Source organism: Ammospiza nelsoni, chromosome 17 (genome assembly GCF_027579445.1).
Source record: "Ammospiza nelsoni isolate bAmmNel1 chromosome 17, bAmmNel1.pri, whole genome shotgun sequence".
Taxonomy (NCBI): Eukaryota; Metazoa; Chordata; class Aves; order Passeriformes; family Passerellidae; genus Ammospiza; species Ammospiza nelsoni.
The window spans coordinates 4,058,573-4,085,308 of NC_080649.1; the positions used below are offsets into that span (position 1 = coordinate 4,058,573).

The 26,736-nt window shown below is 41.6% G+C and overlaps 1 protein-coding gene across 1 annotated transcript in view; it reads left to right on the forward strand.

Annotated features, from left to right (window-relative positions):
- The first annotated feature begins 2,899 nt into the window (after positions 1-2,899).
- The window catches only part of CARD11 (caspase recruitment domain family member 11), a 44,685-nt gene continuing 20,848 nt past the window's right edge, over positions 2,900-26,736 (forward strand). Inside the window, exons 1-5 of the mRNA XM_059484289.1 lie at positions 2,900-3,100; positions 23,530-23,742; positions 24,330-24,467; positions 25,100-25,425; positions 26,099-26,278. Coding sequence (XP_059340272.1) covers positions 3,088-3,100; positions 23,530-23,742; positions 24,330-24,467; positions 25,100-25,425; positions 26,099-26,278 — 870 coding nt within the window. The 5' untranslated portion in view covers positions 2,900-3,087. The remainder of the gene's footprint in view (positions 3,101-23,529; positions 23,743-24,329; positions 24,468-25,099; positions 25,426-26,098; positions 26,279-26,736) is intronic.

The window sequence follows — 26,736 nt, forward strand, 5'->3', positions numbered from 1 at the left end:
TTTTTTATAGCTTGAGAGAATTTTTTTACACCTGAAAACTGGGATTAAGATTGTAAATTCTTTTAAAAGAGAGTTGATACTCAGTTACATGTGGCTTTGTGATTGATGACTGTATCCTGCTCAGCTAATCTCAGTTTGCCAGTAAACCCTTTATGACTATGAGAATTTTGGGTTCTTTGATTTCTCTGATAGATTCCTTAAAGCTGCTCAGGTTTTGCTGGATAATTGCTTCATCTCTGTGGTGTCACTTTAATGCAGGGAAATGTGGCATCTTCTTTAAAACAGTTACTGTAGTTTTTGATCTGTTTGTAATCTACAGCATTAAACAAAGCAAAAGCAGGAACAGGAACAAATGATACCTAACCCCTTGCTTGTAGGGCAGTTTCAGAGTGTGCTGCCTGATACCTTGTTTGCTGAAGAAATCAAGGAGAGAAGGAGAAAGCTGTAATGAGACTTTGTGAGTTTTGATTTGAATTTTTCACATGTTTTTCCTTTCAGGTTAGGAACTATGTATGGAATATCTGTGATTTTAAAATTGAAGTGAAGCCACAAAGCCTCCTGCCAGCAGAGTTAGTTTCTCTGGTTGTGCTTAAAATGGTTCCTCTGTTGCATGCACAAATCAGCTTCCTCTGTGAAAGCAGCAGAAAGCTCAACTCAAAAGTGACTTGTATTGGTTTTGATGGAAGAATTGTAAGCCATCATTCTTGTAGCTCTATTTCACAGTTTTAACCCAAAGTTTCACAGACTTTCCCCCAGTCAGAAACTGCAGAACCTCATCTGTGCAGTTGTTACATGGTGAGATTTTTGAGTGCTCAAAGCAGGAGGTTTTCCTGCACCTTGTCACATGCAGCTCCAAGTTTGTTCAGCAGTGAATTTTGGTAAAGTTGCACAAGAATATAAGTAACACATCACAATGTAGTCCTCACTGGAAAAATAATTGGTAGAGGGGGTAGCAAAAGTTCTGCTATTGCTCAACAGAAGACAGAAATTCCTGCCTTCCTTTATCTTTGAGCTCTTGATATAGAAAACTAGAATTGCTTCCAGATCCCTTTCTGAATGATCCTATGGATAAACTTAGACCCTCACCAATCCAGGTGCAGTTACAAACATGTGAAGTTAGAGAAAAAATAAGGGACAATTGGAGCAGAGCACCCTCACAATTTTTTCGGGCTTCAGATTTTCAGTTTGGTAAGAACACTTTATGTGTTATTGTAGCAAGACTTTGAGCCATGTGTTTTCTCTATTTTCTTTACATTTCTTCTTTTCACTGTATCACCTCACTTCCTCTATTCTGCTCTTTGATGCCACTCTATCCTTTGACAGTTTTTCCACTGTTCTTTTGTACTTACTTTCCATTTGTTATGTTTTTCTTTATTCTCTACCAAATACTTTTTCCTTTCTTATTTTCTCCCTCCACTACTGTCACCATGCTTTCCCCCCACACAAATTCCTAAATTATCTATTGTAGGTTGCTTATGCTTATTTTTCTAGTATTTCTGATTTTATTTCTGTTGTTTTGTCTCAGGAAATAAACAGATATTCATGCCCATACATACATAGTTGTTTTTTTTCTAGTCACCCTGAAAGAAAAACTGAACCTTGCAAAAATCATGAGGTAGCAGAAGGTAATCCAGACAGCAAAACCTGTGGGTGACTCTGCTGAAACCCCTGTTATTGTTCCTGTAATTTGATGTGTTTGCACTTATACCTGGACTGGTGACCTTTGCAGTCACTCTTGCACACTGACATCTTTATTACTCATCCTTTCTTTAAGGGTTCTCTCTGTCCCTAACACACCCAGGACCTGACTCCAGTGAGGCTTCACCTCTGCACATCTGCCCAGTGTAAAGGTGAAACCTTGGGCGTGAGGAGCAGAGCTGTACCTGTGCCTTGTACAAGAGCCAGCACACCGCACAAGGGGTTCAGGCTCAGGATCCCTCAGCAGTGAGGCAGAGCACTGAAGGATGTTTCTAGAAGTGCTGGTGACTCCTGGTCCTGCAGGACCCAGAGAACAGCAAGGGCAGGGACTGGGTGACTTTGCTCTGGTGGGTTTGGCTGCAGGGGGGCTCTTGATTGCAGCAAGAATTCCTCTGTGAGACCCACCAGGGGCTGGGTTTGCATGTTGGCCTTAAGCCTGGAATCCAGCATTGAAGCAATACAAGATACTGCAGCTTCTTTGTGTCAGCAAACACTCCCTTTGGAAAACATGTTCTTTAAAGCATCCTTCAACTGTAAAATCATCTATGCATAAAGTAAACCTTGTTGACTACCTTTTCAGCAAAAGGAGCTATTAATAAAATAGATGCTTAATGAAAAACCTTTGAAATCTGGGAAAACCCAGAACTCCTTCTACCTGGAACTGTTGTTCTTGAAACTCTGTTTTCTTCAGTTCCTTCATTCTTTTTTCTCTCCCACCTGCTTTCTACCAGCAAGTGCCCTGAGACACCAGGGCTGCTGCCCTGTGCTGGGAGGAGCACAGCACCAGCCAGACTGGCATTAAGCACATCTCCTTGTGCCCCAGGAAAACATGCCCTGGCAGTGTGTGCAGCTGGAAGTGAGGCAGTGCAGACAGGCTGCTTCTTGTGCCTGAGCTGGGTGTCAGTGCTGCCACCTCTGCCCACTGCTCCTCCTGGGGAAGGGGCAGCAGTACCTCCTGATTTGCTTGCCTGGTGTCACAGGGCTCTGCTGTCACCTGCCTGCAGAGTCATTTGCAAACAGCCCCTATTGCTGCGGAGCAGAATGTGTTTTTTTCAACCCGAAGCAGATTTATAGTCTGGTTTCCTGTCAGATCTTTGCATTTTCCTTCTCCGCCCCTCCCAGTCTCTGACACACTTTTTCTTACTTTCTGTGTGGCTTTTTGCTCGTTCTGCCCCCAGTGCCCCAACCTCCTTCATTCCTGATTCTCCTGAAACTGCTGTACTTTGGGGGCTAGGGAGTGTTTTACCCCTTGTGTTTTCTTTACTTTTCAACAGCTGCAGTGCACAAATAACCTCTCCAGGACTCCTGGAGAGATGCTGACAATTGCATGGAGGCGAGAGACGTAGACAGTGCAGCCTGCAGCAGCTGCAGCCAGACAGCCGGTCACTCATGAGCACCCAAGGTAAGGAGAGCAGCTGCCAGAGCAGCTCACCTCCCTGCTGCCTTCCACAGCTCTGATCACTGAAAGTTCCACTTTCACCTTCTTTGCATTGATATTCAAAAGGTTCTTTGAAAATGGTTCCATTTGTGCTTTCCCTGCCCTCCTCAGCTCTGGTACTCGGCGTGCGCCGATCCTTGGAGCCCAGGGTTGAGGGAGGCACAGAGGCTGTAGCTGGAGGTGCAAATATGCACGGGGAAAGAGAGTTGATATGGAGGTCTGGAGAGGGGAGATGAAGGACTGATCATCAGCACTGCTCTCCAGAGTATTTCTGGTTCTACCCATAGTTTGTTGTGCTCTAGCCCTTTCTTTAAATCTCTTCACTGAGATTTATGCTTTCTGTTAACTAGAAAAATCTTTCTTATTCAGTTTTCTTCCTCTTTTTATTTGTTCTTCTCACTTCCTTTTTTTCTATTCTCAACCATCTCTATTTCTTCTTATCTTTTTCACCATCTTTTTATGCCTTTTTATGCAATCAAGAGTATTTTCTGTGTGACAAATATTTCCCTTCTTCACTCCTTTCCTTTGCCTCTACCTTCTTTTGTGCCTGTGCAATAGACTGTACATCCTCCCTCAAGTTCCTAATCTCTCCCTCCCCTCTGTCAGTTCCTTCTTGCTCTTGTGTTCCCCTTTCCTGGTGTTCCTCCAGCTTCACACATGCACTCCCACTTCCTGCTCCATCCACTCTCTCTTGTGTTTGCTGCCATGGCAAGATCCTTTTGTGAGAGCTGCTGCCTCTCCACTGGGCTGTCCTTGCACACACACATCTTTTAGTCCTCTCATTCCCTTCCATGGACATGTGCAGGATTTACATATTTAAAGTTTTGGGAATGCATCCCAAAATAGGAGACTTTTACACTTGCATAGCTTCCTTCCAATGCTCACACTCATATTTAGTCATTCATAACAAATAACCACTGCCATCCTGTCTCTCTGTTTCTTTCTGTCTCACAAACAGTATTTTCTAATACCTGTAACCCCTTTGTCTTGCTCTCCACTCTCAAATAGAGCCTGCCCTGACTCTGGGTATTCTATCCCTTCTCTTTCTGCCATCCCACTCCTTCCTACCTCCTTACCACAACTCTCCACCAGGTTTCTCTATCTGTTTTTATCTTTATATTGCATTCAAACTGGGAGGAACTGCTGATGCAGCTGGCCTTGCACTGCTGCTTTAGGATCCCTGCTGCCAGCCTGAAGGGAAACCAGAGGAAGTATTGCAGTCTCTCAGCTCCTCTTTCCCCTGCAGAATATGTAACCTGAGCAGAGAAAGAGCTTAGTGATGGGACTGGAGGTAGATGAAAAAATGGGAGAGCACAATGCAAAATGCCTTTGGAGAACTGTAAAAAATAGTTCTAGTTGTTCATTAATCTTTTTACTAAACTTAATAAACTTCTGGAACTCCTGCCCCACAGCAGAATTTCTGATCTCACACTGATGTAGTTTTTGTCCTTTTGATTCCTATGGGACTCCAAGTCCCAAATGTAGTGGTTCTCATCTCCAATGCTGTAGTGGCAGTAACTTTGCTCCTAGGATCTGGAAACAGCTCATGTCTTTTCTACCAGACATATTGGTGAGTCACCAAGATCAGACATGGCTAAAAACTGCATCCAAGGACAATATCTGGTATTATTCCTTGCTTAAATTTGTATGCTTTGAATCAGATGTGACAAATAAGTGCATTTCTTTGATGAAGCTTTTTAGCCTCACCTTCTTGAGCAGGACTATTGAGACTGAAGATTTATTTCTGTGGATGTTCTGGTGTGGTCTTTTGGGAACAGAATAAGGTTCACTTATTAAACTCAGCTGAATTAATAAGAGAATTATTATGTGAGAGAATTCTCTTAGCAATCTGTCTGGCTTTCTGAAATTGTCCATCTCCTTATGAGTGAAAGGAGCTTAAATTTTTATGTTTGTAATTATAAGATATCCTTTCTGATTCAGAGCTAGAAACTGTGGCCTTTGAGCTGTGAGCATTCTCTTCTGAATACAGAAACAGTTACATTAAAATATCTTTGCCTTTTGGATCTTGCAAAAGCCTAGAACAATAAAATAAGAGATGCTCATTTTATACATTCAGGTCTAATATGACTCTTTCTTACTCTGTTGCAACTCATCTTGTGATGGGAACAGCATTTGTATTCCTTTGAGTCATTCTACAAAACTTTTGGATTTTGTGCCTTGTTTCATCGGTATTTTTTGCCCCTCTTACTGGTTCTTTTTGTAAAGGCTCCCATAAATAAATTGGCTGAGACAATTTCTCTTCTCTCTCTCTCTTCCTCCCTTCTTTTCTTTTGCTTCATATAGTTCGCTTGTGTTGAGTTAAAAATGGACATTTTACAGGTGTGTTGTGACATTTGTAAGGGGACCTGGAGACAGAAATTTTATTTTTGTGTTTGTCTGTGTCCAGTTTCTTGAATCATGTGTCTAGCAGAGGAGAAATTTCAGCAGGAAAGAGCTTGGAAACTTTCTATCCTCCTCAGGAAATTGCTGTACCAAGAGAGCTAACCCCAGAACAGAAATTCAGAATCATGTGTTTGACTCACCGTTCTTATGCAAATAGTTCCTTTCAATTAGATTTAACTCTTAATTAAGAGTTAAATCAACTTGAGTAATAAATTTTCTTAATAAACTTTCAATGTGGGGGAGAAGGAAGAGCCATCTGCCTCCCTGTATCTTTTACAGTTAAAGTCAATTTGGACCTTCTCTAGAAGGGTGAATCCCAAATAACTGGATATGCTGGAGATACCAGAATGCCATACACCAAATGACCTTGGTTTCTGTACAGTTGCTTGGTAAAAGTTTTTATCTGATAGATATATGGGATGATTGCTCACAGAGGATGAAATTTATAGAGATCCTTAGCTACCCACTTGTTAGCAGATGGCTTAACTCTCTCTTTGATATTGAAATGCATCTTTCATGAAATACAAATCTTTCACTTAGATATGGTCATTAAGTTGTGTAAGTGATGGTGGAGTTTGACCTATGGCAGCTTTCTTTGGCAGTATCCTCCACAGCAATCTAAACTTTAGAAGAAATATGGAAGTATGCCTTGTGATTTTCAAACTGAAGGGTAAAACCATAAACCCCACCAAGTTTGGTCAAGTCTCACCCCTTATATGAGAGAAAAATTCTTTGTCTTTTGTCTCAGCAGTTTTGCCACTGCTGTCTGTAGGATTTGCACTCACAGACACTGTAATCCAGTATCTGCAGTGAATCTGCAATTCCTTTTTCAGAACAAATGATGGGGTTTTACAGGTCTACATGTAATAATATTCTCCATCTCTACCCTTTCCCCAAATTTTTTCTTAAGTGCTGCCTTCATCCTCTAGTCTGGGTCACTTATTTAATGGCAATGAGTATTTTCAGGAAGGTAATCTTTCTGCTTGTGATTTGTTCAAGGACTCTGGAATTATAATGGTTGCTGTCAAATGTATATAATTGGTGTCTGTGGCACACATCCAATGAGTGATAAAAGCTTCGTTGTCTCTGCTGCTTCAGTCTGTATTCTCTCCCTATATCACCCTCTCACTGCTGCTCCTCCCAGGCAAGAGGAGAATGCAGTGCCAGGCTGTTTAAAGTGCAGTTAGACAGAAGAGCAGCTCTGCCAGATTCTCTGTCACAGTGTCCCAGCTCTGGACAGTGGATTCCCTTGGCTGAGGTTTGCACACTGAGTTAAGCACAGCCTCCTCTGAACTTGGATTTAAAACACCTCCCTTCATAACCTTCTGCCAAATATTTGGGCTCTAGGAAGGGCAATTGTTTGGGAGTGACATGAACTCCCAAGATTAGTGATCTACATGTAACATTTTACCAGTGAGTAAGTGTTGTAGTTGAGATGGAGACAATACAGAATGACACACTCCATTTTCAGAAGGCTTCAAACTCTTTATTATAGTGTGCATGCTTTTTATACATTCTTACAAAACTCATAAATTTACACTTTACTCCTTGGTCACGAGAGACAAAGTGCTTATTGGAACAGGCAGTTGCAGGTTTCTCTATTTATCCTTCTTTCTTTCTTGGTTTCTATGTCAACAACCTTGGTAGAAAATTCTTTCAGTGGTAAACATGGATCCTCTTATCAAACTTCTCTCTGGCTCACAGAAGTTGCTGTAAAACCTCTTCCACAAGTAAGAACTTTTGCGTAAGAACTTTTGCTTTCATATACAAAAAGCAAACACACGTTACTAATAGCACCCAAAACTGGCAACATGTTGTTCACTGTCTGCTCCCAGTGCTGAACATGTGGTGAGGAGAATATTCCTGTTATGTTAGTCCTGCAAAACCTATTTTATCTTCAGGGCTGCATGGGGCATTACTTTCTAATGCTGTCTACTTCAGTGAATCTGTTTAGCAGCTCAAAAAAAGGAAAGAAATTTGCCAAATCCCACTGGAAATCTGTCAGAAATGTCAAATGAAATGCTGTAACATTCTGGTTTTGTCAAAAGGATAAATGTATATACAGCTGTGTGTGTGATGTTATTTGTAGTAATTGTTGCCTCAGTGAATTTCTCTGTGTGAAGTAATTTGGTGTTGCATTAAGGGATGTGTTTGTTCTGGTCCCTGAGGCCAGCTTGGCCTTACACACAGGTACTTGGTAAAGTCAGCCCTGATTTTTGGAGTTCAGGGGAGGAATCAGCTTCAGTGCAGCCAAGGAAAGGATTCCCACTGGCCGTCTGAGCACTGGGTTTTGCTGGAAAGTTTTCCTCAGGTTGTAATTGAGATGCTCAATTCTAGCATAAGGTTTCTGTTTAAAGTGAGATAAGGATATTTCTTCCATCTGCGTGCAGAAGAAGCTGTATGATAGCAGTACATACATGGTTGTCATTAGCAGCTGAAGAATTGTTTCCACTTAAATTTTATAGCTCTAAACTTATAGAAGCATCTCCAATCTGGCTGTGCCCATACTTGAAATCAGTCTGAGTATACTTAATGGGTTGTTACATACATTTAATATATTTGAGCACAAAAATAAGTTCCTCCAAGATTTGAAACACTAATAAAGGCAGCTATCAAATATTTCCCTCTGGTGATTCTGAATCCTGATGAAACTGGGAAAACACCCAAAGGCTGTTTCAAGTCTTTTTACACCAAGTACATTTCCAAACTACAGTGGAAATAATGATTGAAACTTTGATCATGAACTGTAAAATTATCACATTTGTAAGATCATTTGAAGGTTTTTGGCTTTTAACAACTCAATCCAAATACCAATGACCTGCAGTACTCACTGACCAAACTGGTCCATTGCATGGAGTCTGTATTTAAAAGAACTTTTCCTCCCTGGTGGCAGTTTCATGTTTTTTACAATAACAAGTCACAGTGTCTATCCAGCATCTGCTTCCTGCATCTCATTGCTTGGCTTTTTCTGAATTGCAGAATTATTTAGGTTGGAAAAGACCTTTAAGGTCACTGAGTCCAACTGTTAACCCACCACTGCCAAGTGCAGCACTAAATCATGTCTCTGAGCACCATGTGAAGGTAGTTTACGTTCCATATGGTTTTTGGAGTTTATAATGAGGTAGTTAGTGAGATCATCAAACTCTTTTCACTAATGATTTGCAATGACTGAAAATAGAAAATTCCATCAATTTTTCCCACATTCTTTACTATTGCTGAGCTGATATTTTTCCTGAGGGAAAAATAAAACAAGCTTAAGGTAAGATTCTTCCCTGCTCCCATACTGCTACTCCTCCTTCACAGCTCCTGCCAAAGGAAGTCAGGATAAGTCCCAAAATTTAATTCTTTAAGAATCTTTAATTCTTTAAGAATCTTTTGTGCTTCATTCTTACAGTACCATACTCCTGTATTTCCAGTTACATATTTTTCAGAAAGACCCAAGACTGGCAAATTTTATTTTAGAAGGTTTAATTTCCTTCTGTCTTTTATTCTCTCTTTTTTAGCAATTTATGCCCTAAAAGATACCAGAGTAGCATGAAACAAAAAATGTTTAAACTTTTATGTCAGGATTGAAAACAATGTGTTTTTCTCTTGCTTCAGTTGTTCAAAAAAAGTGAAGGAATTTTACATTTCCCGAAAGGCTGGAAAGGCTGAATCTGTTGGGTTTTTTAATCCGCAAGTCTGTGGCCTGAAGGAAAAGTGATACTTGAATATTTTCATATGGAGTGTTACACTGCAGAATGGTGTTTTTGTGACTCATCCATATCCATACTGAGAGCAGCATCCAGGCAGTTTTGCTGGATTAAACACTATTGACAGCAGCACCTTCACTGAATCACTGCCCAGCAAGGCTGCACACCTGGGAGAGCAGGGCTGCCTCCAGATTGGCCTTAGAAGCTATGTGAGAATACAATATCAGGAAGAATATTCCACCTGCAAGGAACAACTGGAAAATGCTTGGTCTGAGGCAGAAGTGATCAGAATTTGAATGCCCCTTTAAAGGCTGTGGATTCAGTGACAAGCTGCTGATACCTTGTAGTGTGTGCTGCAATGCAGAAAAATGTAAACTCATTACAACTGCATCATTGCAACATGATAATAGGGCAGAAATCCAAAGCTACTTGAGCAGGATAGTATTAGAAATCTTGAATGCATTTAGAAATTTTGGCTGTTAAATAGCCAATGCCATCAGCGCTTCAAGTGGAGTCTGCACAAAGGGACTGAACAGTAGAAATGATTATTTGAACATTCAAATATGGTGAGGAAAGAGCATGATAAAAGGCAGAGGGTGGTTTGTTACTGCTCCTTTGGTCCTCACAGAACATCCCAAGTCCTCCCTCCCCTCAGCCTGACCTGTTATTTTGACTCCCCTCACTTGTCTTGTTCAATATCTCCTTTCCTTCTCCTCTCTGATTCTGATTCCCAGCCCATGCATGGGAGTCTCATCAAGTGAGAGAAGGCATCTGGCAAATTCCTCTCTGTCCAGCAGATATTAGAGCTGAAAGCATCACTCACCTCCAGTTTGTGACAGAGGGAGGTGAAGCAATGCACAAGGCACAGCAAATGAAAACAAACCTGCCTGGAAACAGACAGGCCATTGTGCTTTAGCATGCTCTAAACAAAGTCAGATTTTCATTTGGGATATTCTTCCAGTTCTTTTCTCTTGTGGAGAATGCTGCACACACAGCTGTTTGTAGCAATCCAGGTTGTCCAGGTTGCTGTGCTGGTGGGAGCTGAGAGCATCAGCTTCTGTGGGCTGGGCAATGCCACATCCTGGCATCCTGCAATATGTTGTCTGTGTCTAGAAGTGGTTCCTGCCCACCTCTCATCTCTCCTCATGTGGAGGCAGTGAACTCTCTAACCTCAGACCAGAAATTTGCTCTACCTTGAATTTGGCCTTACACAAGCCCAAGAGAAACTGAACAGCTTTTGCTGCCCAAACCAGCAATCCTTATTTCCTCCAGAGGAAAACTACTGAGTGGTTGAATGTGGATTCTGAGCCACCAGCTGGAGCATTCTGTCCTGAAAAGGAACAGCAATATTTTTGGCTAAGTGCTAAAAGTTTGCATATAAGAATCCAAAAGGAGCATATGGCCATTGCTTTAAGCTTGCCTTGTTCTTTAAAAATATGCTTTACCAGAATTATCCCTTTCAGACCCTCCAACTGTGGAGTGAGAAAGTTTCATTCCCTCTTTTTTCTTTGCTAGAATAAGTGTCATCATAAATACTAGAAAGAAACAGAATTATTTCAGGAATTTGAACTGGGATAAGTCTCATTTACAGAGACATCCATCACCACTCAAAGGACTGTGCATCCATTGTTTGAAGAAGGCTGTTGGTCCTTGCTCAGTTCACCTCAACTCACCACTCAGCTCAGAACCAGCAGTGGTGATAAAATGGGCAGTGTTGCCCCAGTCAGTGTTGGTATTAACAAGTCAGGGTGTGGCTCTTGGCTCTTGCAAGTGACTGATAATGTAACAGTGATATGAAACTGTCCTGATGTATAAAAGTAACCAGGACCACCTCTGATCAACTCCTTTTTACCCCAGAGAATGTTGTCATTGAGAGCACCCAGGGGACTTGCCCACTCACAGAGTTACTGCTGAAGCTCTTCTAGCAATCCAGGAATTATTAATGATTAGTCGCTCTCAGGAAAGGTCCTGTAAACACTTCCTCCCACACTGATTGCTGTGAACAATTTCAGTGTGAGTGTGGGGAGAAAGCACACACAGCTTTGTGGTTACTGCAGTTCCCCAGCCCTTGCAGAGCTGTCCCACAGCATTTGCTCACATGGTCCCCTGTCCTGTGTGTTCTGTGTTCTGTGCTTCCTCACTGGGGCACCGAGGGGGGCACCAGGAGAGCTCCTGTCCCTGCCTCCAGCCCAGGTGGCTGTGCTGCTGTGCAGGGACAGGCACTTGTGGAACTCCTCCTGCCCACCTGGGAGAGTGAAGCCAGAGCAAGAGCTCCTGAGCTCTCCAGAGATCACAGAGAAGGTGGCAGAGGACGCTCCCAGTTGACAGAATTCCACCCAATAATGCTGACCTCAGTGCTGATGTCAGCCTGGGACACAGCTTCTAAAATTGCTAGTAATGAAAAGGCTGGACACATTCCTACTTGAAGAGCTTTTTAAATTCTCCATATGCTTCATTTAAAAACATTCCTTTAATCTTTCTGATGTTTGCAGTACCCTGGAGAATAATGAGAGTTCTTTTCTCATTTGATGAGTCTATTGCTTTTACAGGATTTGAAACACTTGCTGACCTGAGTAGCTTATGACAAAACAGGATTTTGAATTCAGATCCAACTTGCTCTGCCTTGCTTCCTTTTCTAATCCAGAGTGACCCTTATCTGCTGTTATTTGGTATTTCACATGATGGAGTCATTGCTGCCACAGAGAGGAGGGACGGGCCTTGCTGTCAGAGCCAGAAACCTGTAAAAACAGCCCATCATTCTTAAAAAATCTGAAACAGGAGTGGAGAAAAGCAGGAGTTAAACTGGCTCCCACATAACTGTTGCTTTGTCTTATGCTTGATGTTCCACTCCTGTGCCTAATTCCTCGGTCTTCTCTTCCATGGTGACTTCGTTAGCAATGAGATGCTAATTAAATTTCATATTTACGATTAGAAAATAAAATCATTGGACCCTTTTTAAATAGATTTTTATGAGTTTTGGCTCAGTTAGCTGAGTCAGCAGCATGGATTCTGCAAGGCTGAACTCACCGGCTTTGAAAAAAAAGATAAATAGAGCAACTAATGATGAAAGGAGAGTCTAATCTAAAACCTCATACAGTTTCTACACTGTATTAGCTTTTGAGCATAAAAAAAATAAATTTGTTTTGGTTCCTTGTAGAAAGTCATGTAAAAAGAACCATTCTTTTATTATGTTTCAGAGGGTTCAAAGCTTAAAATTTCATTTAATTCTTAGAATCTCAGTTGTGGCTGGAGACAATATGCTGAGAAGAGATTGATGCATCTGCAGTGTTTGTCATTACCTGTTAGCTAGCAAAATATTTATTTCACAGCTTAGAATTAACACAGGTAAGCTCTGGCACACAGCATCTGCCCTCTTCCCCATGGAATGAGCACTGCTGCAGAGTTTATACAACACTAGAGAACCAGAACTGCTTAAATACTGCTGCCAGCCAGATTTATAGGTGCTATAGGGAGCAGTTCCCTATTCATGTAAAAATTAGCACCTCACTAAGCTTTAAAGGCCCATTTTTCCAATACCTAGAATTTGAAGAATGTTCCAGTTGTGAGAAGATTTTTGAAAGCATTCAACTTTAATTTAAGTATGTACGGTAGGCCTGATTTTAAAAAGTGCTTAACGCTCAGCAGCCCTGTGATTCATAACACCACCTTATCCCACACTCCAAGGTAAGGCTGGCAAAAATCTGGCCATTTATTTTGATGCCTAAATACCACCTGTGCTCTTAGAAAATCTGACCCTAATTATGAGCTGAGCCCTAGAGCAGGGATGAGAAATAGGGGAAATCAATCCTCACACGTGGGAGCCGTTTGCTTGTGCTCATCTTGTGTGTAACCTCACCTCAGCCACAAATGCAACACTGCATTTAAAACAAAGCCTTTTCTGCACGTTCTGCAAATGATTTTGCTGTCAGCCTGTGCTAAGGAATTGTTGTGCTTCAAGGCATAAGTTGGAAGAATAAAACAAACTTCCCCTGATTTTGAGTTGGTTACCACCCTTTGTACTGTTAAACGTCCAAAAATCTTGGTTTGGGTGCAAATAATCCTGCAAGTCTTGCTTTTGAGGTAGGTTTTGTAGATGTTGTTTTAACAGCAGCTGCCCATCCTTAAAGGCTGGGATGCTCACAGATGGAATGTAATTCTGGCATCACTTTACAGTTGTTATTTTCACAAATATTTATTTCCACAGTCAGCAGAGAATTCACTACAATTCTCATACTTCTTTTTACTTTGACTCATGGTCAAGAACCACACTAGGTGAAAACAAATAGTCAGCTTTATTGCTGTTTTAGGACTTTGTTTCTTTGGTCTTTAAAAAAAAATATACAGATTAACCATGAACTGAACCAGCCAGAGTTTCCTGATGAGACCAGAGTTTAGTCTCTTCCCATGGTTATTTAATTCTTTGGGGATAAATTTTCTACATGAAAGCTTTACAGTATTTTATTCCCTATCATCAGAGCAATGGGCTTAGTTATGGAGAGAGCAACAGAAGATGCTTAATTCCTCCTTGCAGTGCTTTGAACATAGAAAATATAGAATTGCCAAGTATTTGGCATTATCTCTTCCCCAAGACAGCAAGACAAGGTCATGGAGACATTACCACTACAGAAATAATGGACAGACAGTGTACAAACAGACCATTTTTCCTTTAGATTGCTACAGAAGTGACTCACAGGAGCCCTTCTGCAAGAGGGAGAGTGAATTGTCTCTCTGTTCTGCAGAGATTGCTTTCCTGCTCTTAATTGCAGGTCTTTGGTGGCAGGGGATGGCTAAGGAAACCCAGCTGGGATCTCTGCAGGAAAAAAGGACCTGTTTGAGGTCCTCCTCAACCCCTTGCTGTTCCATCCAGAGCCCCCAGCTCCCCGTGGCTGTGAGAACACTTCCTCTAAGACTTCCCTCAGCAGTGGTGTCAGATTTGAAAGTTACCCACAAGCTCTGTTCAGAAGAAAAGGGAAGTAAGGCAGCCCCCAGCAGCTCTGTGCCTGCTATATATAGGCTGTGAGTCTGAGAGGGAGGGTGGTGGGTGGAGGTTTCCGGAGCTGCATGTCACAGTCCCACAACACGGGGGAAAAAAGAGAGGGCACAGAGCAAGACGAGGTGACCAGAAAGCACAAGCAGGAAAGATCTATTCATAAAACAAGCACAACCAATTTCCATGTACAAGGAGTAAAATATCAAGCTCCTTCTGACTCCTGGAGAGGGTTTACCCTTCCTAGACCAGGCTGCTGTGATTTTTTGTAGGTTTTTTCTCATCAAATGGCATCCAGTTGTCCTCTCTGTGTGTTGTGTGCTGCTGGCTGAGATGTTCCTGCAGCTCTGAGCAAGGTGCAAGGATTTGGCCAATGAGCAGAGCACCCAGGACTGTGGCAGACTGAGGCTAGGAGTGGAGCTCACCTCTTCCAGTGAGGGGTTGGTTGTGTAAGGTATGTATGACATTGTTCCAGCTGCAGTGGAGCTACAGGAGAGCAGCCTGCTCTTTAAAATCAGGGTCTATATTAAAGTAATGGTTACAAAGAGGTCACAAAAAGTAATAAGGTGTTGATTCCTGTTCTATCTACATAACCTATGCATTTACCTAAAATGAGCAAAATGTATGTGTGAACCTTGGGAGTCATCACCTTTAGGAGACTGGCCAGTGTTTGATCCAACAGGATAAATTTTTGGAAATTTAAAGCTAAATACAGATAGGTAAGTTTTCACAGAGCTAGATGGGAGCTATTATACCTTTGCAGAGTATTTAAGATATTTAATTAAATAATATTCTCATGACAATCAGTGCATGCTGCTCTTGTGAAACAGTAAACAGTTTGCATGGGGGTTGTTTTTCATGTGTTTAGAGCAGTTTGTCAAGGTTGATCTTAAAAGGAGGATTATCAGAGTTTGCTTCTTATTTATTCTTTCTTTATATTTTGTGTGTTTTTACTAGCTGTGGGATTCTGTAACTGCTGGAGCTGTGTCAGGGGAGGTTTAGGTTGGATATCAGGAAAAAGTTTTTTGCCCAGGTGTTGGTCAGGCACTGAGCAGACTCCCCAGGGAATGGTCATGGCCCCAAGCCTGCCAGAGCTCCAGGAGCTTTGGACATTGTTCCCAGGGGTGCACAGAGTGGGATTATTGGGGTGTCTGTGCAGGGCCAGGAACTGGACTGGCTGACCCTTGTGAGTCCCTTCCAACTCAGAAGATTCCATGATTCTGTGATTCTCCATATAGGTTTATGCCTTATTTTCCTACCACGTTATATAGCCTGCTATATGAAATAGTATTTTCAAACTTTCCTGGGCCATGGTGAATTACAGTGAGATTATCTGACAGTATTCAAGAATGGAGTGTGACCTTTTCTGTTTTAAGAATGTCCTACACATTTACTGTCACTTGTTTCCGAATTTGGAGAAGGTTCAAGTGAGTGCAGTCCTCTCCTTGAATGGATTCTGTGTTATCCTTTAGCTGCCTGGAGATGAGAGTATCACCTACAGAGGGTCATTATCTGACTAGATGGAAAGTGTTCTTCTCTCTGTTATTTTTTTAAACTTCTGTAATGTAAGAGTTTGTAGAAAGTGACAATTTTTTTCAAGAAACAGACTGAGTAGGAGTTTTGTTTGGCAGAGCTACAACTCTTTTTCCCTTCCTGATGTGACTTGTATTAATAGAAGAGAAATGTTAACAGCACTGATAAGAATCATGCTGTCTGTGCCAGGGTTGTTCGAGTTTCATATGTACCAGTTAATGAACCTTTGTCCTTAGCAGGTTTCTGTGTAGCTCAGCCTGTGCAGGGTCCTCACAAACACTGGCTCTCTGCACCAAGGAATGTGCTGGCTTTTGTAATTCAAACACACATTTACTGGGACCTAACCTACTGTCATCAAACCATTTGCATCTTTGAGCAACTTGAATTTTTAATCCAAGGCTCCTCCTAAACACACAGGACTTGCCCCCAGCTGTGCCTTCCACCTCCTCCTGTGCTGGCAAGAATCTCATAATTAATTGTAAAAACAAAGTGAGTCAGTCTAAGGGAAAAATTAACCTGGGACCTAGTAATGACTTCTGAGGCTTTGTTGGACCAGCATTCTCATGAGCCTCGGCAGCTTCTTTCTTAGATCTTGGCTTTTAGCACACATTAGTTGAAAGGAAATGCTTGTGTCAGTAGCTGCTGCTCCAGAACAGAAGGACAGCTATATAAACATATTTGTACCACGTTAGCACAGCGATTTCTGCTGCCCTCCTCATCACCATGCGGAACAGGACAGAGCATGTGCAGATTAAAGCATTTATTAAATGTCAGGCACTCAGCTCTCCACTGCTACTTTGCAAATCCTTTAAAATAGATGCACTGAAGTCTTGTGGTAAATTATTTCTTTTAATTACTCTGCCATTATCTTGATTTGCATGCTCAGAAGTAACACTGATTCGTTATGTTTCAGGATCTGTGGCAGGTCCTTCCCTATTTATTCCCACATTCCTTGCCTTTGCCTTTAGTAAGGCCTTTCCTATTCTTATTTCTGTCTCACTTTTGTTCCTCACTTTCATTCTGTTGAGTTCCTCTTTCTCTAACTTTCTTTTTGCTTTCCTGTTCCGTATTAAACATTTCCTTTTCCCCTAACCTCACCGTTTTTCACCCTCAATTCTCATCTTTCTCTCCCCTCTTCACTTTTTCCCCCTGCATCTCTCATTGTTCATATCATTTCTCATTTACTTTCACACATATTAGCATTCAATAATGGCAGTATGACAGTTTCTGAAACCTGGGTATCAAATTCTCAAGCAATATGTGAAAACAGAATAATACCCATCTAATCACCAGTGTAGATATTCGCATCAGGTGGACAAATCTATCTCCATGGACCTCAGAGGGAACCCAAGTGATCTGGGGTGGCTGGAAACCAGTCTCTGGAGAGCATTCCAAGGTGGAAGTATAAAATGGTGGAATGAAGAGTTTTGAATAGAGCATTTCCCACTAAAGAAGAACTGGATTCTAAATTCATACCTAATTCAAAATGGTGAGATGAATCCACCCCCAAAATTTGCTCCTCTCTCAGTAGTGTTTAAACAGTGTGTTATTGCCAGAGCTGGAAGCAGGTTAATTGTTTGTAGGAAATAGTGACACACAGAGATCTGACAGTTGTCAAAACATGGTTTCAGCTATTTGCAGAGGAGGATTTTTCCATTGTCTTTGTTTATGATCAATAATGTGTGTGCTACAACCAAAGCTGATTGGATGCTGCCTGTTGCATGTTGGAGGCAGCACAACCTGCTCTCAGTTGGCCATTGAGCACAATGAGTCATTTCCTTCCTGTGAGATCAGATGATGGGAGCTCTCAGGGGCTCTGAAGCTGCCAGACTTGAGGAAGAGGTAGAGCAGATTCGGCCAGCAGGTGGGGTGCGAGATGGGAAAGCTCCAATCTCAGCCTTTTCTGAAACAGAAATCATTACAGGATCCTAAGGAGCATTGCTGCACTGACTGGGCTCTTTGCAACAATATTGCATTGGGCAAAACAATGTTCTTAATGTGTAAATAGTGTTTTCCTCCAGAAAGCAATAGCAATTGTATAGAATTTCATTTGCAATTTCAGAGCACACAAAAGCTCACTGCATTAAGTGTGGAATTCAATTCAGTCGTTGTTCAGCTCTTGGGCAATGTTATCCTGCAGCACTGAAGATTTGTCTGTCTGTTGCACACAGTGTTTTCAGGTTTAGGTGGTTCTAAGCAAACTGTTGGGTGTCCTGACTGACAACACCAATAATTGATCTGTGCTTTATGTATGAGTTACCCCTCTTTTTTCTGAGATGGGAATTTATATGGATCTGTTCTTAGGAAAGTAAATAAAGACAGAAAGTGATAATTAAAGAGAGTTCCAAGAGTATTAATTCTTCTGACCCCCTTCTGTTAGGACAGGAATAGTGATTAGACATAAATCTCTGATTTATTCAACTGCTTGGTTTGTTTGGGTTTCTTGTTTTTCAGAAGGGACAAGTACTGAATCACAGTACAGAAGTACTGAAGTACAGAAGGGGGGGGAGTAACATGATAGAATTCTTAATTTCTTTTTGTCTTACTTGGGTTTTGAGCTTATAGTTACAAAAATGAAGAGAATTTTCTTTCTCTCTTCTGAAGCCAGATGAAGATGCTTCCAGAGCTTTCTGAACCAGTTAGGGAGTTTGGTTTGCTTTTCTTCCTTCTCCCTCTCTTCTGTTCAGAAAATGGGAGTACTACTCATGTTAGCTACGGAAGATCTAGCTTTGCCTCCCTGCAGCCTGCTGGTGTTTGGGGTTTCTTTTGTAGGCTGTGTGGAATGGGAAGATTGACTCAATTGAATTGAATAAGACATTTTTTGTGCAAAAATAATCCTATTTTGTGTTTAAAGCTTCTTGCTCTTCTATTACTTTGGTATCTCTTATTCTATTTTTTTTCTTTTATATTTTGTTGAAATAAGTAAAATTGTTGAATCTCTTGTATAAAGAAGGGGTTCTGAGATACACAGAATGGTTCTTTTCATGTGATTCACTATGACCCAAACCAGAAATACAGCCAGCAGAGCTGCTGGCTTCAGAAAGTGTTCTGAGGTCTGCAGAGTCTGAAGTAATAAATCTGCACTAATAATAAATATTTTTCTCAGGGCTTTCCATCTCAGTGGTTCCTTGTGCTTTGCAGTCACTAATTAACAAGTTACAAACATACCCATGGCCAGCCTTGTTTTCAGGTGGGGACACTGAGGGAGAAAGGAAGGATATAAAGTGCAAATTCTTAAATGCAGAGGAAGACATTGCCTTGTTTTCTCTGGGAGTCTGGATTTAGACATCTATATTGAAAAATATTGCAGGGATAGGTAAGCAAATTTAGTCATCTTTATCAATGTTTAAACCTGTTAAAAGTGGTTTTCAGTACCACAGAACATCCAGAGAGCAGCCAACATAATTGGAAACTGCTGGTATTCAGCATTTCAGAAAGCCTGGAGGGCACACAGAGCTCTCCTGTCCTTAAGCAAAGGAATATAATTTCCTTATCACACTTTAAACTGTGACTTTCCTCTAAAAGTAAAAATAGCTCTAAATCCCTTTGTGGTTTTGTGGTTCTCTGATATTGCAAATCTGCACATATCCACACAAGCAGCTTTTGAGAAAATCACCCAGTTGTTACACTTTGTCATGTGAGGTGCTGTACACACTGCAGGGAGAAAAGACATTGCCCCACAGACTCTGGAGATGTGCAGGGAAAGAGAATGTGCAACAACACCCTCAAAATGCTGAGAATAATTACATATACCATTTTAGAGTGTTGTTTTAATCTTTATTTTTGGTTTAAAGTATGATGATTTATATGTAATTATTTCATAGTGAGCATTTAACATAAAATTCTGTTCTTATTAACTTATAATATGCAAAACATTTTGTGTACTGTGGTTTCTTTTTAAATACTGCCAGTCTGCAAACATCTGTGACAAATACAGAAATCCAAAACATAACAATAGATTACCTTTTCCAAAATAAACTTTTTTCTGCTTCTCAGTATGAAGAGAAAACCCTTTTTTCATATTTCACAAAGGGAATATCAGGAAATCAGAAACCTGAGCTGGAAGCTGCATTTGCTCCATGGCAGTTCCTGAGTATTGACAGGCTGGCAGGAATTGAGAGCACGGGGATGCAAATAATTAAACAGCTGAAGGGTTAATTTCTGCACCATCATCAAACAAAGCACAAAAACCAAAAATGAAGCTTTAGATGTGACCTGATGATGAGCACTTTATAGAACCCCTGGGTATGAAGCCTGCAGGCTTTATTCCCTTGATCAGTGGAGAGTGTCACTGACATATGAGAATGTGGAGTCTGAGTGAGAACAGAGAGCAGCTTTAACTGCAAGGTGATTTGTTCAGCTGAAAAATACACCACAGAAAAACCAGCAAACATCCAGAACGATGTTAACAACCAGCAGAAGGATAGTCCCTGAGAGAGAAAAGGAGACAGGGGAGCAGAGTGTTCCTTTTAATGTAAAAAAGGATTCTCTCTTTTATTTGTCTATATCTACAGAGACCTTTGAAAAATATGGAACTAGCTGAGATTATGACTGGATTAAGCTTTCTTGCAGTTAAAAGCTATTTTGTATACTAACTACTGAAAGGAGCAGCAGGAGAGCAATTTTTTAACTGCTGTGGTGATTTCTGATTTCTTTTTTGCTTAATGTCTATTGAAGTCAGTCCAAGTCTGTGAATTCACACCTGTGATTTGTAATGGATGGCACAGTATTTCTATGACATATCACAACTCCTGCATGTGTTAGTTTACAGCTCAAGAGGTGCTGGAATCACAAATTAGATAATGGTAATAAAGATCAGATTAAATAAGTGATTACACATTTGAAAACATTTTAAATCTGTCATTTTTAATTTTATAAATGAAAACAACTTTTCTGCAATATCATCATAGGGAGGAAGGGCAGAAGCAGGGAACAAGGACTATAAAATGCCTGGAAAATGCATGTACTGCTAAAAAACTTCTAAAATTAAAGCCTGTAATACAAGACCTTTATTAGTGTCCCACTGAGCTTCAGTTGTTACATCTGGGTTTTTGACCAGCACACCAAAATTTCAACCAATGGCAAGCATTTTGTTTCCTATTCAACACTATATTAAATACTAAATCAAATAATTATTTGCTCAGTAGGAGGGGTTCTGCACTAATATCAGCTGATCATTGCTATTTTCTCTGGAACAGCTCCATGGGGGTTGTGCTCTCAGAGCAGCCTGGCCAAAGCCTCAAACAAAGGCAAGGAAGGAGCAGACAGGAGGAGTGAGCCCTGGGACACATCCCTGGTGGGCAGCACAGGCTGCTAGGACAGAGCTTAGCTGGGATTCTGCAGGGCTTTTCCAAGGTGGAATTCCAAAGAAGGAAGCAAAAGACAGAGTCTGACATTCCTACATGAAGGGCCACTCCACTACATGTAATTTCTCCCACGTTATTATAATAGACTGTGTTTAGCAGGAGCTTGCTACCAGAAACCTTTTAAAATTCTTAGCCACACATCCAATATACTTATTACTTTCCCATTAAACATTATGTCCCCAAAATAACAGTATGGATGTATTATGCCCATACACAAGGGACTATTTGATAAAGATTTTTTTTAATGTCAGGTAAAAAAAAAAAGAGTGTTCATGTTGAGAATTACGCTGATGAGTGAACTCTCCTTTGAATCATTTAGTGGAGAAATCCCTTACTAATGTCCTGAGGGAACTGCTGACAGTGTGCAATAATTTCTGGTTCAGCGCTGCAGATTACAAGATATCTTGCATTTTATGAAATTCAGGCAAGTGCTTCTTTTGCACTCTGAGATCCATCCCTGAGTTCCCTGGTACGCTCCCAGAAATTAAAGGGCCTGTGACTTTCCTTTTTTCAGCTGCAGTGGATGCTGTGGCTGTGAGCTGACTGAGGCTCTGTGTGACCTTCTGCTTCACTGCCTTCTACTCCCCAAAGTCCAGCTTCTCCAATTATGTAGCGTTTGTTAAATTCACCTTTGAAGTGAAATAGTTACTTCCAGAATAATGGTGGAGACAAAGGTTCATGAGAATGTGTGAGGACTTCAGATGAAGCTCTTTCACCTTTAGCATTCCTCCCACTACAACCTGCTTTGTAAAGATTTTTCTCTGTTGTTTTACCTTTATTGTGCTCGTTGCTTCAGTGTCATTTTTACCACACATAAATACTGGCATTCAGTGAGAATTTCACCCAACCAGTGTGCAGTTCATAAGATCAGGGAGATTTTTCCCCTAGCTACAGCCTTGCCTCATGATTCTGCATCCCATTGAACTGCCCTGGTGTTCTTGGCCCTCTGGGGATTGCTGTCTCCCCCAGAATGTGTAATCCCCATGCAAGCATCAAAGCAAATGTGGAATAAGTGGCTCCTAGGATGTGAAACTGCAAAGGAAATTCTGCTGGAGTACAGGAGAAAAACAAAGCCCCTGCCAATACTCCCTTAAGTTGTTCATATGGTGAAAAACCATCCAAATTTTTCTCACTGAGATATTGAAACCCTGACTAGGATTTTTGACAAATTGGGAAAGCTTTTAAAAGCATCAAGCAGAGAGCATGCATTGTTTTTGTAGGAATATTCTGTACTTCATTATGTGAGAACACTGACAAACACATTATTTAGCAGATTAGCACTTTTGGCTTTAGTTTTCAAAATGAGGAATTAATACCCCTTGGCTATGCAGTTCATGAGCTGTTTTTGCTCAGGGATGCTCAGTGTAACACAGGCTGCTCCCCAGTTCCTAAAGCTGGAAGCTGAGAAAAACAGCATGCTGCTTTTGAGGTCTTTAGTTACTGATTATCAGCAAAGCCTCATAAAGCAGAGCTCTTGTCTCATATGATCCAAGAACTGCATATTCTTCCACCAGGGTCTCTGAACTTGAAATAAAAGTTTATGTTCCACATGCCACCTGGATCACAAGGTCCTATGAAAGCTAGAATGCAAAAATAGTACTAGTTGAAAGGTTAATATCACAAAATAAAGAAGGAAAGAATTTTTTTACAAAGTCTCTTTCGTTTTAACTTCAGTACAAGTTTTCTTGCCTCTCTGTAGCCTGCCATGTAACCTTCTCTAATGAGCTGGGTACAAATTAGGAGCTGGCAGGAAATTGCTTCACAAGCACTCAGAAACCATGTGATGATATTTGCATGAGTCAAGAACATTTTCAGACTGCAGTGACACAGTGCTGTTACCTGCCCCCTCCTGCAGGGAAAGGCAAGGTCTGAGCTCCCAGGTACCTGCACTCACAGCCCTCAGTGCCTCCACAGCTGCAGACACAGACCTGCCTTAACTATTCTTGTGTGCAGCCACTTACAGGTGCTGGCTCATCACATCTGTGCAGGTTCACATCAGTACAGCTTTGCAGGAGCAAAGGAGGTGAGGATGAAAGCCTTCGTTGCCTGCAGCCAGTATTTGTCTTTGCTCTGAGCCCTGCAGGTTCATCTCCTTCTTGCCCTTTGCTATTGCCTCTCTGGAGCAGAGGTGTCCTCTGACTTGTAAAGAGCTTGGTGGGGTTGGCTGAGTGCAGATTCATCACTGGAGAGCAAGGAGCAGTAGTTCACAGACTCAAGATAGCACTTCTGGGAACTGTCATTTCCCAGATGAGCTGTGGACAGGCTGCACTTCAAACAGCCTCAATCTTGGGAAATTCAGCATTAGTCAGAAGTGATTCTGAGCTTATCCCTTATGACACGGCAACACAAAAAAGTACTGGGATTGCAGCTGTCCTTCTTGGAGTTCATTTGTCTCTTGTGTCCCTTGTTCAGGAGCAGAACCAGAGATGGATGACTGCCTGGAAACCCTGAAAGATGAGGAGGAGGCTTTGTGGGAGAACGTGGAGTGCAACCGGCACATGCTGAGCCGCTACATCAACCCAGCCAAACTGACCCCCTACTTACGGCAGTGCAAAGTCATCGACGAGCAGGATGAGGATGAGGTGCTCAACTCACTCATGCTGCCCTCCAAAATTAACAGAGCAGGTAATTATCTGGTCAGTGGCTCCATCTGCATCTCTGTCTGAATAGCTTTGCTCTACTAAGTCTGGAGAGAGCCTGAATCAAGTTACAGATAGGAACTCTTTTATTTTATTTACAGGAGGTTTAAAGTACTGGGGGATTCTGCTGCTATTTTGATAACAAAGACTCCTTCCAGAACTGTGCAGACTGGAGCTTGTGTGGTTCAAATTCCCATCAAAGCCTTGGCAAATATTTCAGTTAACACAAGTAGCAGTCAGTGCCATTCCAGGAGCAGCTTTTCAGCTGTCTTGCAGTACTCTGTGATTTGTCACTGGAAGATCTGCCATACCTGCCTGGTAAAGGCTGCACTGAATAACTTGTCCTTTAAAATTTCTGTTTCAGAGACCAGTTTGCCCACAGTCCCTCAGAATAACCATCAGCACAAACACACAGAATTGCTGGCATTACTTCATGAGTTCAGCTGAACTCAGTTAATCAGCTGGATTTTTCACAGCTCGTTGCTGAGATGAACCTTAGGAACACCAGGGATGTGATATTTGCTCGTGCTGCTCATGGGGCTGATGTGTCACCTCTCTGCTGTCTGTACCCAGGCCGGCTGCTGGACATCCTCCACACCAAGGGCCAGAGGGGCTACGTGGTGTTCCTAGAGAGCCTGGAGTTTTACTACCCTGAACTCTACAAACTGGTGACAGGGAAAGAGCCTACACGGAGATTTTCCACTATTGTTGGTGAGTAGAATCAATCACAAAGGATTTTGTTGAAGTAAGGACTCTGTGGAAGACTGGCTTGGTTTTTTCAGGCAAGAAGTGGAAATAAAAGCTAATCTTGGTGTAGAATGCTTTTCAGTCTCCTTCAAAGCAAAATGTGGTAGGTAATGTATAAAGCAAAGGGACATCCCAGCTGTCTGAGTGAAGCTGAAGGGCTTCAAATGGAATGATGGGCATTACCAGAATTCTCAAGAGAAGCTATATTGGAACAGTGGACTAAATTACACTGATAACTTACACATGTGCAGCACATTTGAAACATCCAGATTAATTGTACTTGCACAGATTCATTGTACAAATGTTTTGCTATTTCCACAGGCTCAGTAAGACAAATATAAAGGCTTCATCTTCTATCCAGACAAGCTGTATGTGTGCATATTGTGATACTGATACCAGTGTGCTGTGTAATATTTGTACTGTTCCCAGTTAGACATACAGATGTGTGTAAATTTGTGTAAATTCTGTACCTCTGTACATATTCTGGACCTTTTGTTTCTCACATCATTCTGATGATCCTACTTATTACCTTATTAATAAAGTAACTTAAATAAGGTACTTTACCAGACATTGATAAGCTGTTCAAACATTTTCAGTGGAGGAAGGACATGAAGGCCTTACCCATTTCCTAATGAATGAGATCATCAAGCTCCAGCAGCAGGTGAAGACAAAAGATGTGCAGCGCTGTGAGCTCCTGGCCAAGTCCCGCCAGCTGGAGGATGAGAGAAAGCAGCTAAAGCTGAACAAGATAGAGCTGCTGACCTTCCAGGAGAGATACAACAAGATGAAGGAGGAGAGGAATAACTACAATGATGAGCTGGTCAAGGTGAAAGATGAGAACTACAACCTGGCCATGAGATATGCCCAGCTGAGTGACGAGAAGAGCATGGCTGTGATAAGGAGCCGGGACCTGCAGCTGGAGGTGAGACAAATGCTCTGGGCAGCAATGGAGGGCGCCAGTGGCATCTGGGAAAATGAGATCTTCTCTGACAGCAGAAAGATATGAAGCTCTCATTTGCTTTGCTTATCTAGATGGTTGAAGGCATCACTATACAGAAATGCCAACTGCAGTGAGGTGTATTAATGGCAGATAATGAATTAACAGAACAGAATTCAAATAAAAATAAAATGTAAAACATAACTGCTTGCTAAAACCTTAATTTTAGCTTTTTTAGGCTCAGTAATATCTTGGCACAGTTATCCAGCAGCACTGCAGCTGTGGGGGATTTATTCAGAAAGATAATCCTGAATTTTCTCCTGTTTTTCCTGATCCAAATAGTCCATGTGCAAAAAGCACAATGTGTGGTCAGCCTTTTACGTGTTCATTCTGTTTCATATCTCTTTACTTATTGGAGGATTGAGAATATGCAACTTTTTTTTAGTCCAGGTATTCTAAAATTTCACAACCAGCCCATATGAGTTGTAGCTGGCAAGTAGCAGGTTTGTACTTGAGACTTCACCAGTTCAGTTGTGGATTTTCAGCACCCAATTATCAACCTCTCATTAGCATTCACAGTTTAAGCTATTTTCCCCTGTATGTTTTTTGAGAGCACTAAATGTCCTCTCCTCTTTCTCCTTTTCTCTGTTCCCTCTAGATTGACCAGCTGAAGCATCGCTTGAACAAAGTGGAAGAGGAGTGCAAGCTGGAGAGGAACCAGTCCTTGAAGCTGAAAAATGATATTGAAAACCGACCCAAAAAGGAACAGGTTCTGGAGCTGGAGAGGGAAAATGAGATGATGAAGACTAAAATCCAGGAGTTACAGTCCATCATTCAGGTACAAAAACAGATTGCTGCCTTTAAAATCCAAACTCACACATTCTCCAGTTACAGTGCAGGAGGTGTTGGCTGAAACGTCTGCCTGCAAAGCTGCAACCAGCAGAAGTGTAAAGTTTGGACAGACAGACAGAAGGCTGCTTGTACAGCTTCCAGCTGCCTGGAGTGCTCCCTGTGCAGACACATGCATGAGGAGGAGTTCTACAAAAATAGTCCTCTAAAAAAATCAAGTGTACATGAGAAATTGGCTCTTCCAAGAGTGCAGTGTTTAATTGCTGAACATTGTACCAGCCTGTCACTACAAATCTGTGTTAAACAGCCAGCACAGAAATTTCTGACAGTGGCTCTGGGTACCCTGTGTCAGGCTGTTGTCATATCTTTGACAAAAGGTTTTAATGAAGCAGAGGATGATAAAGGTTCCTGTACTTGAGGGTCACTAAGCACCAGGGTGTCCTGCAG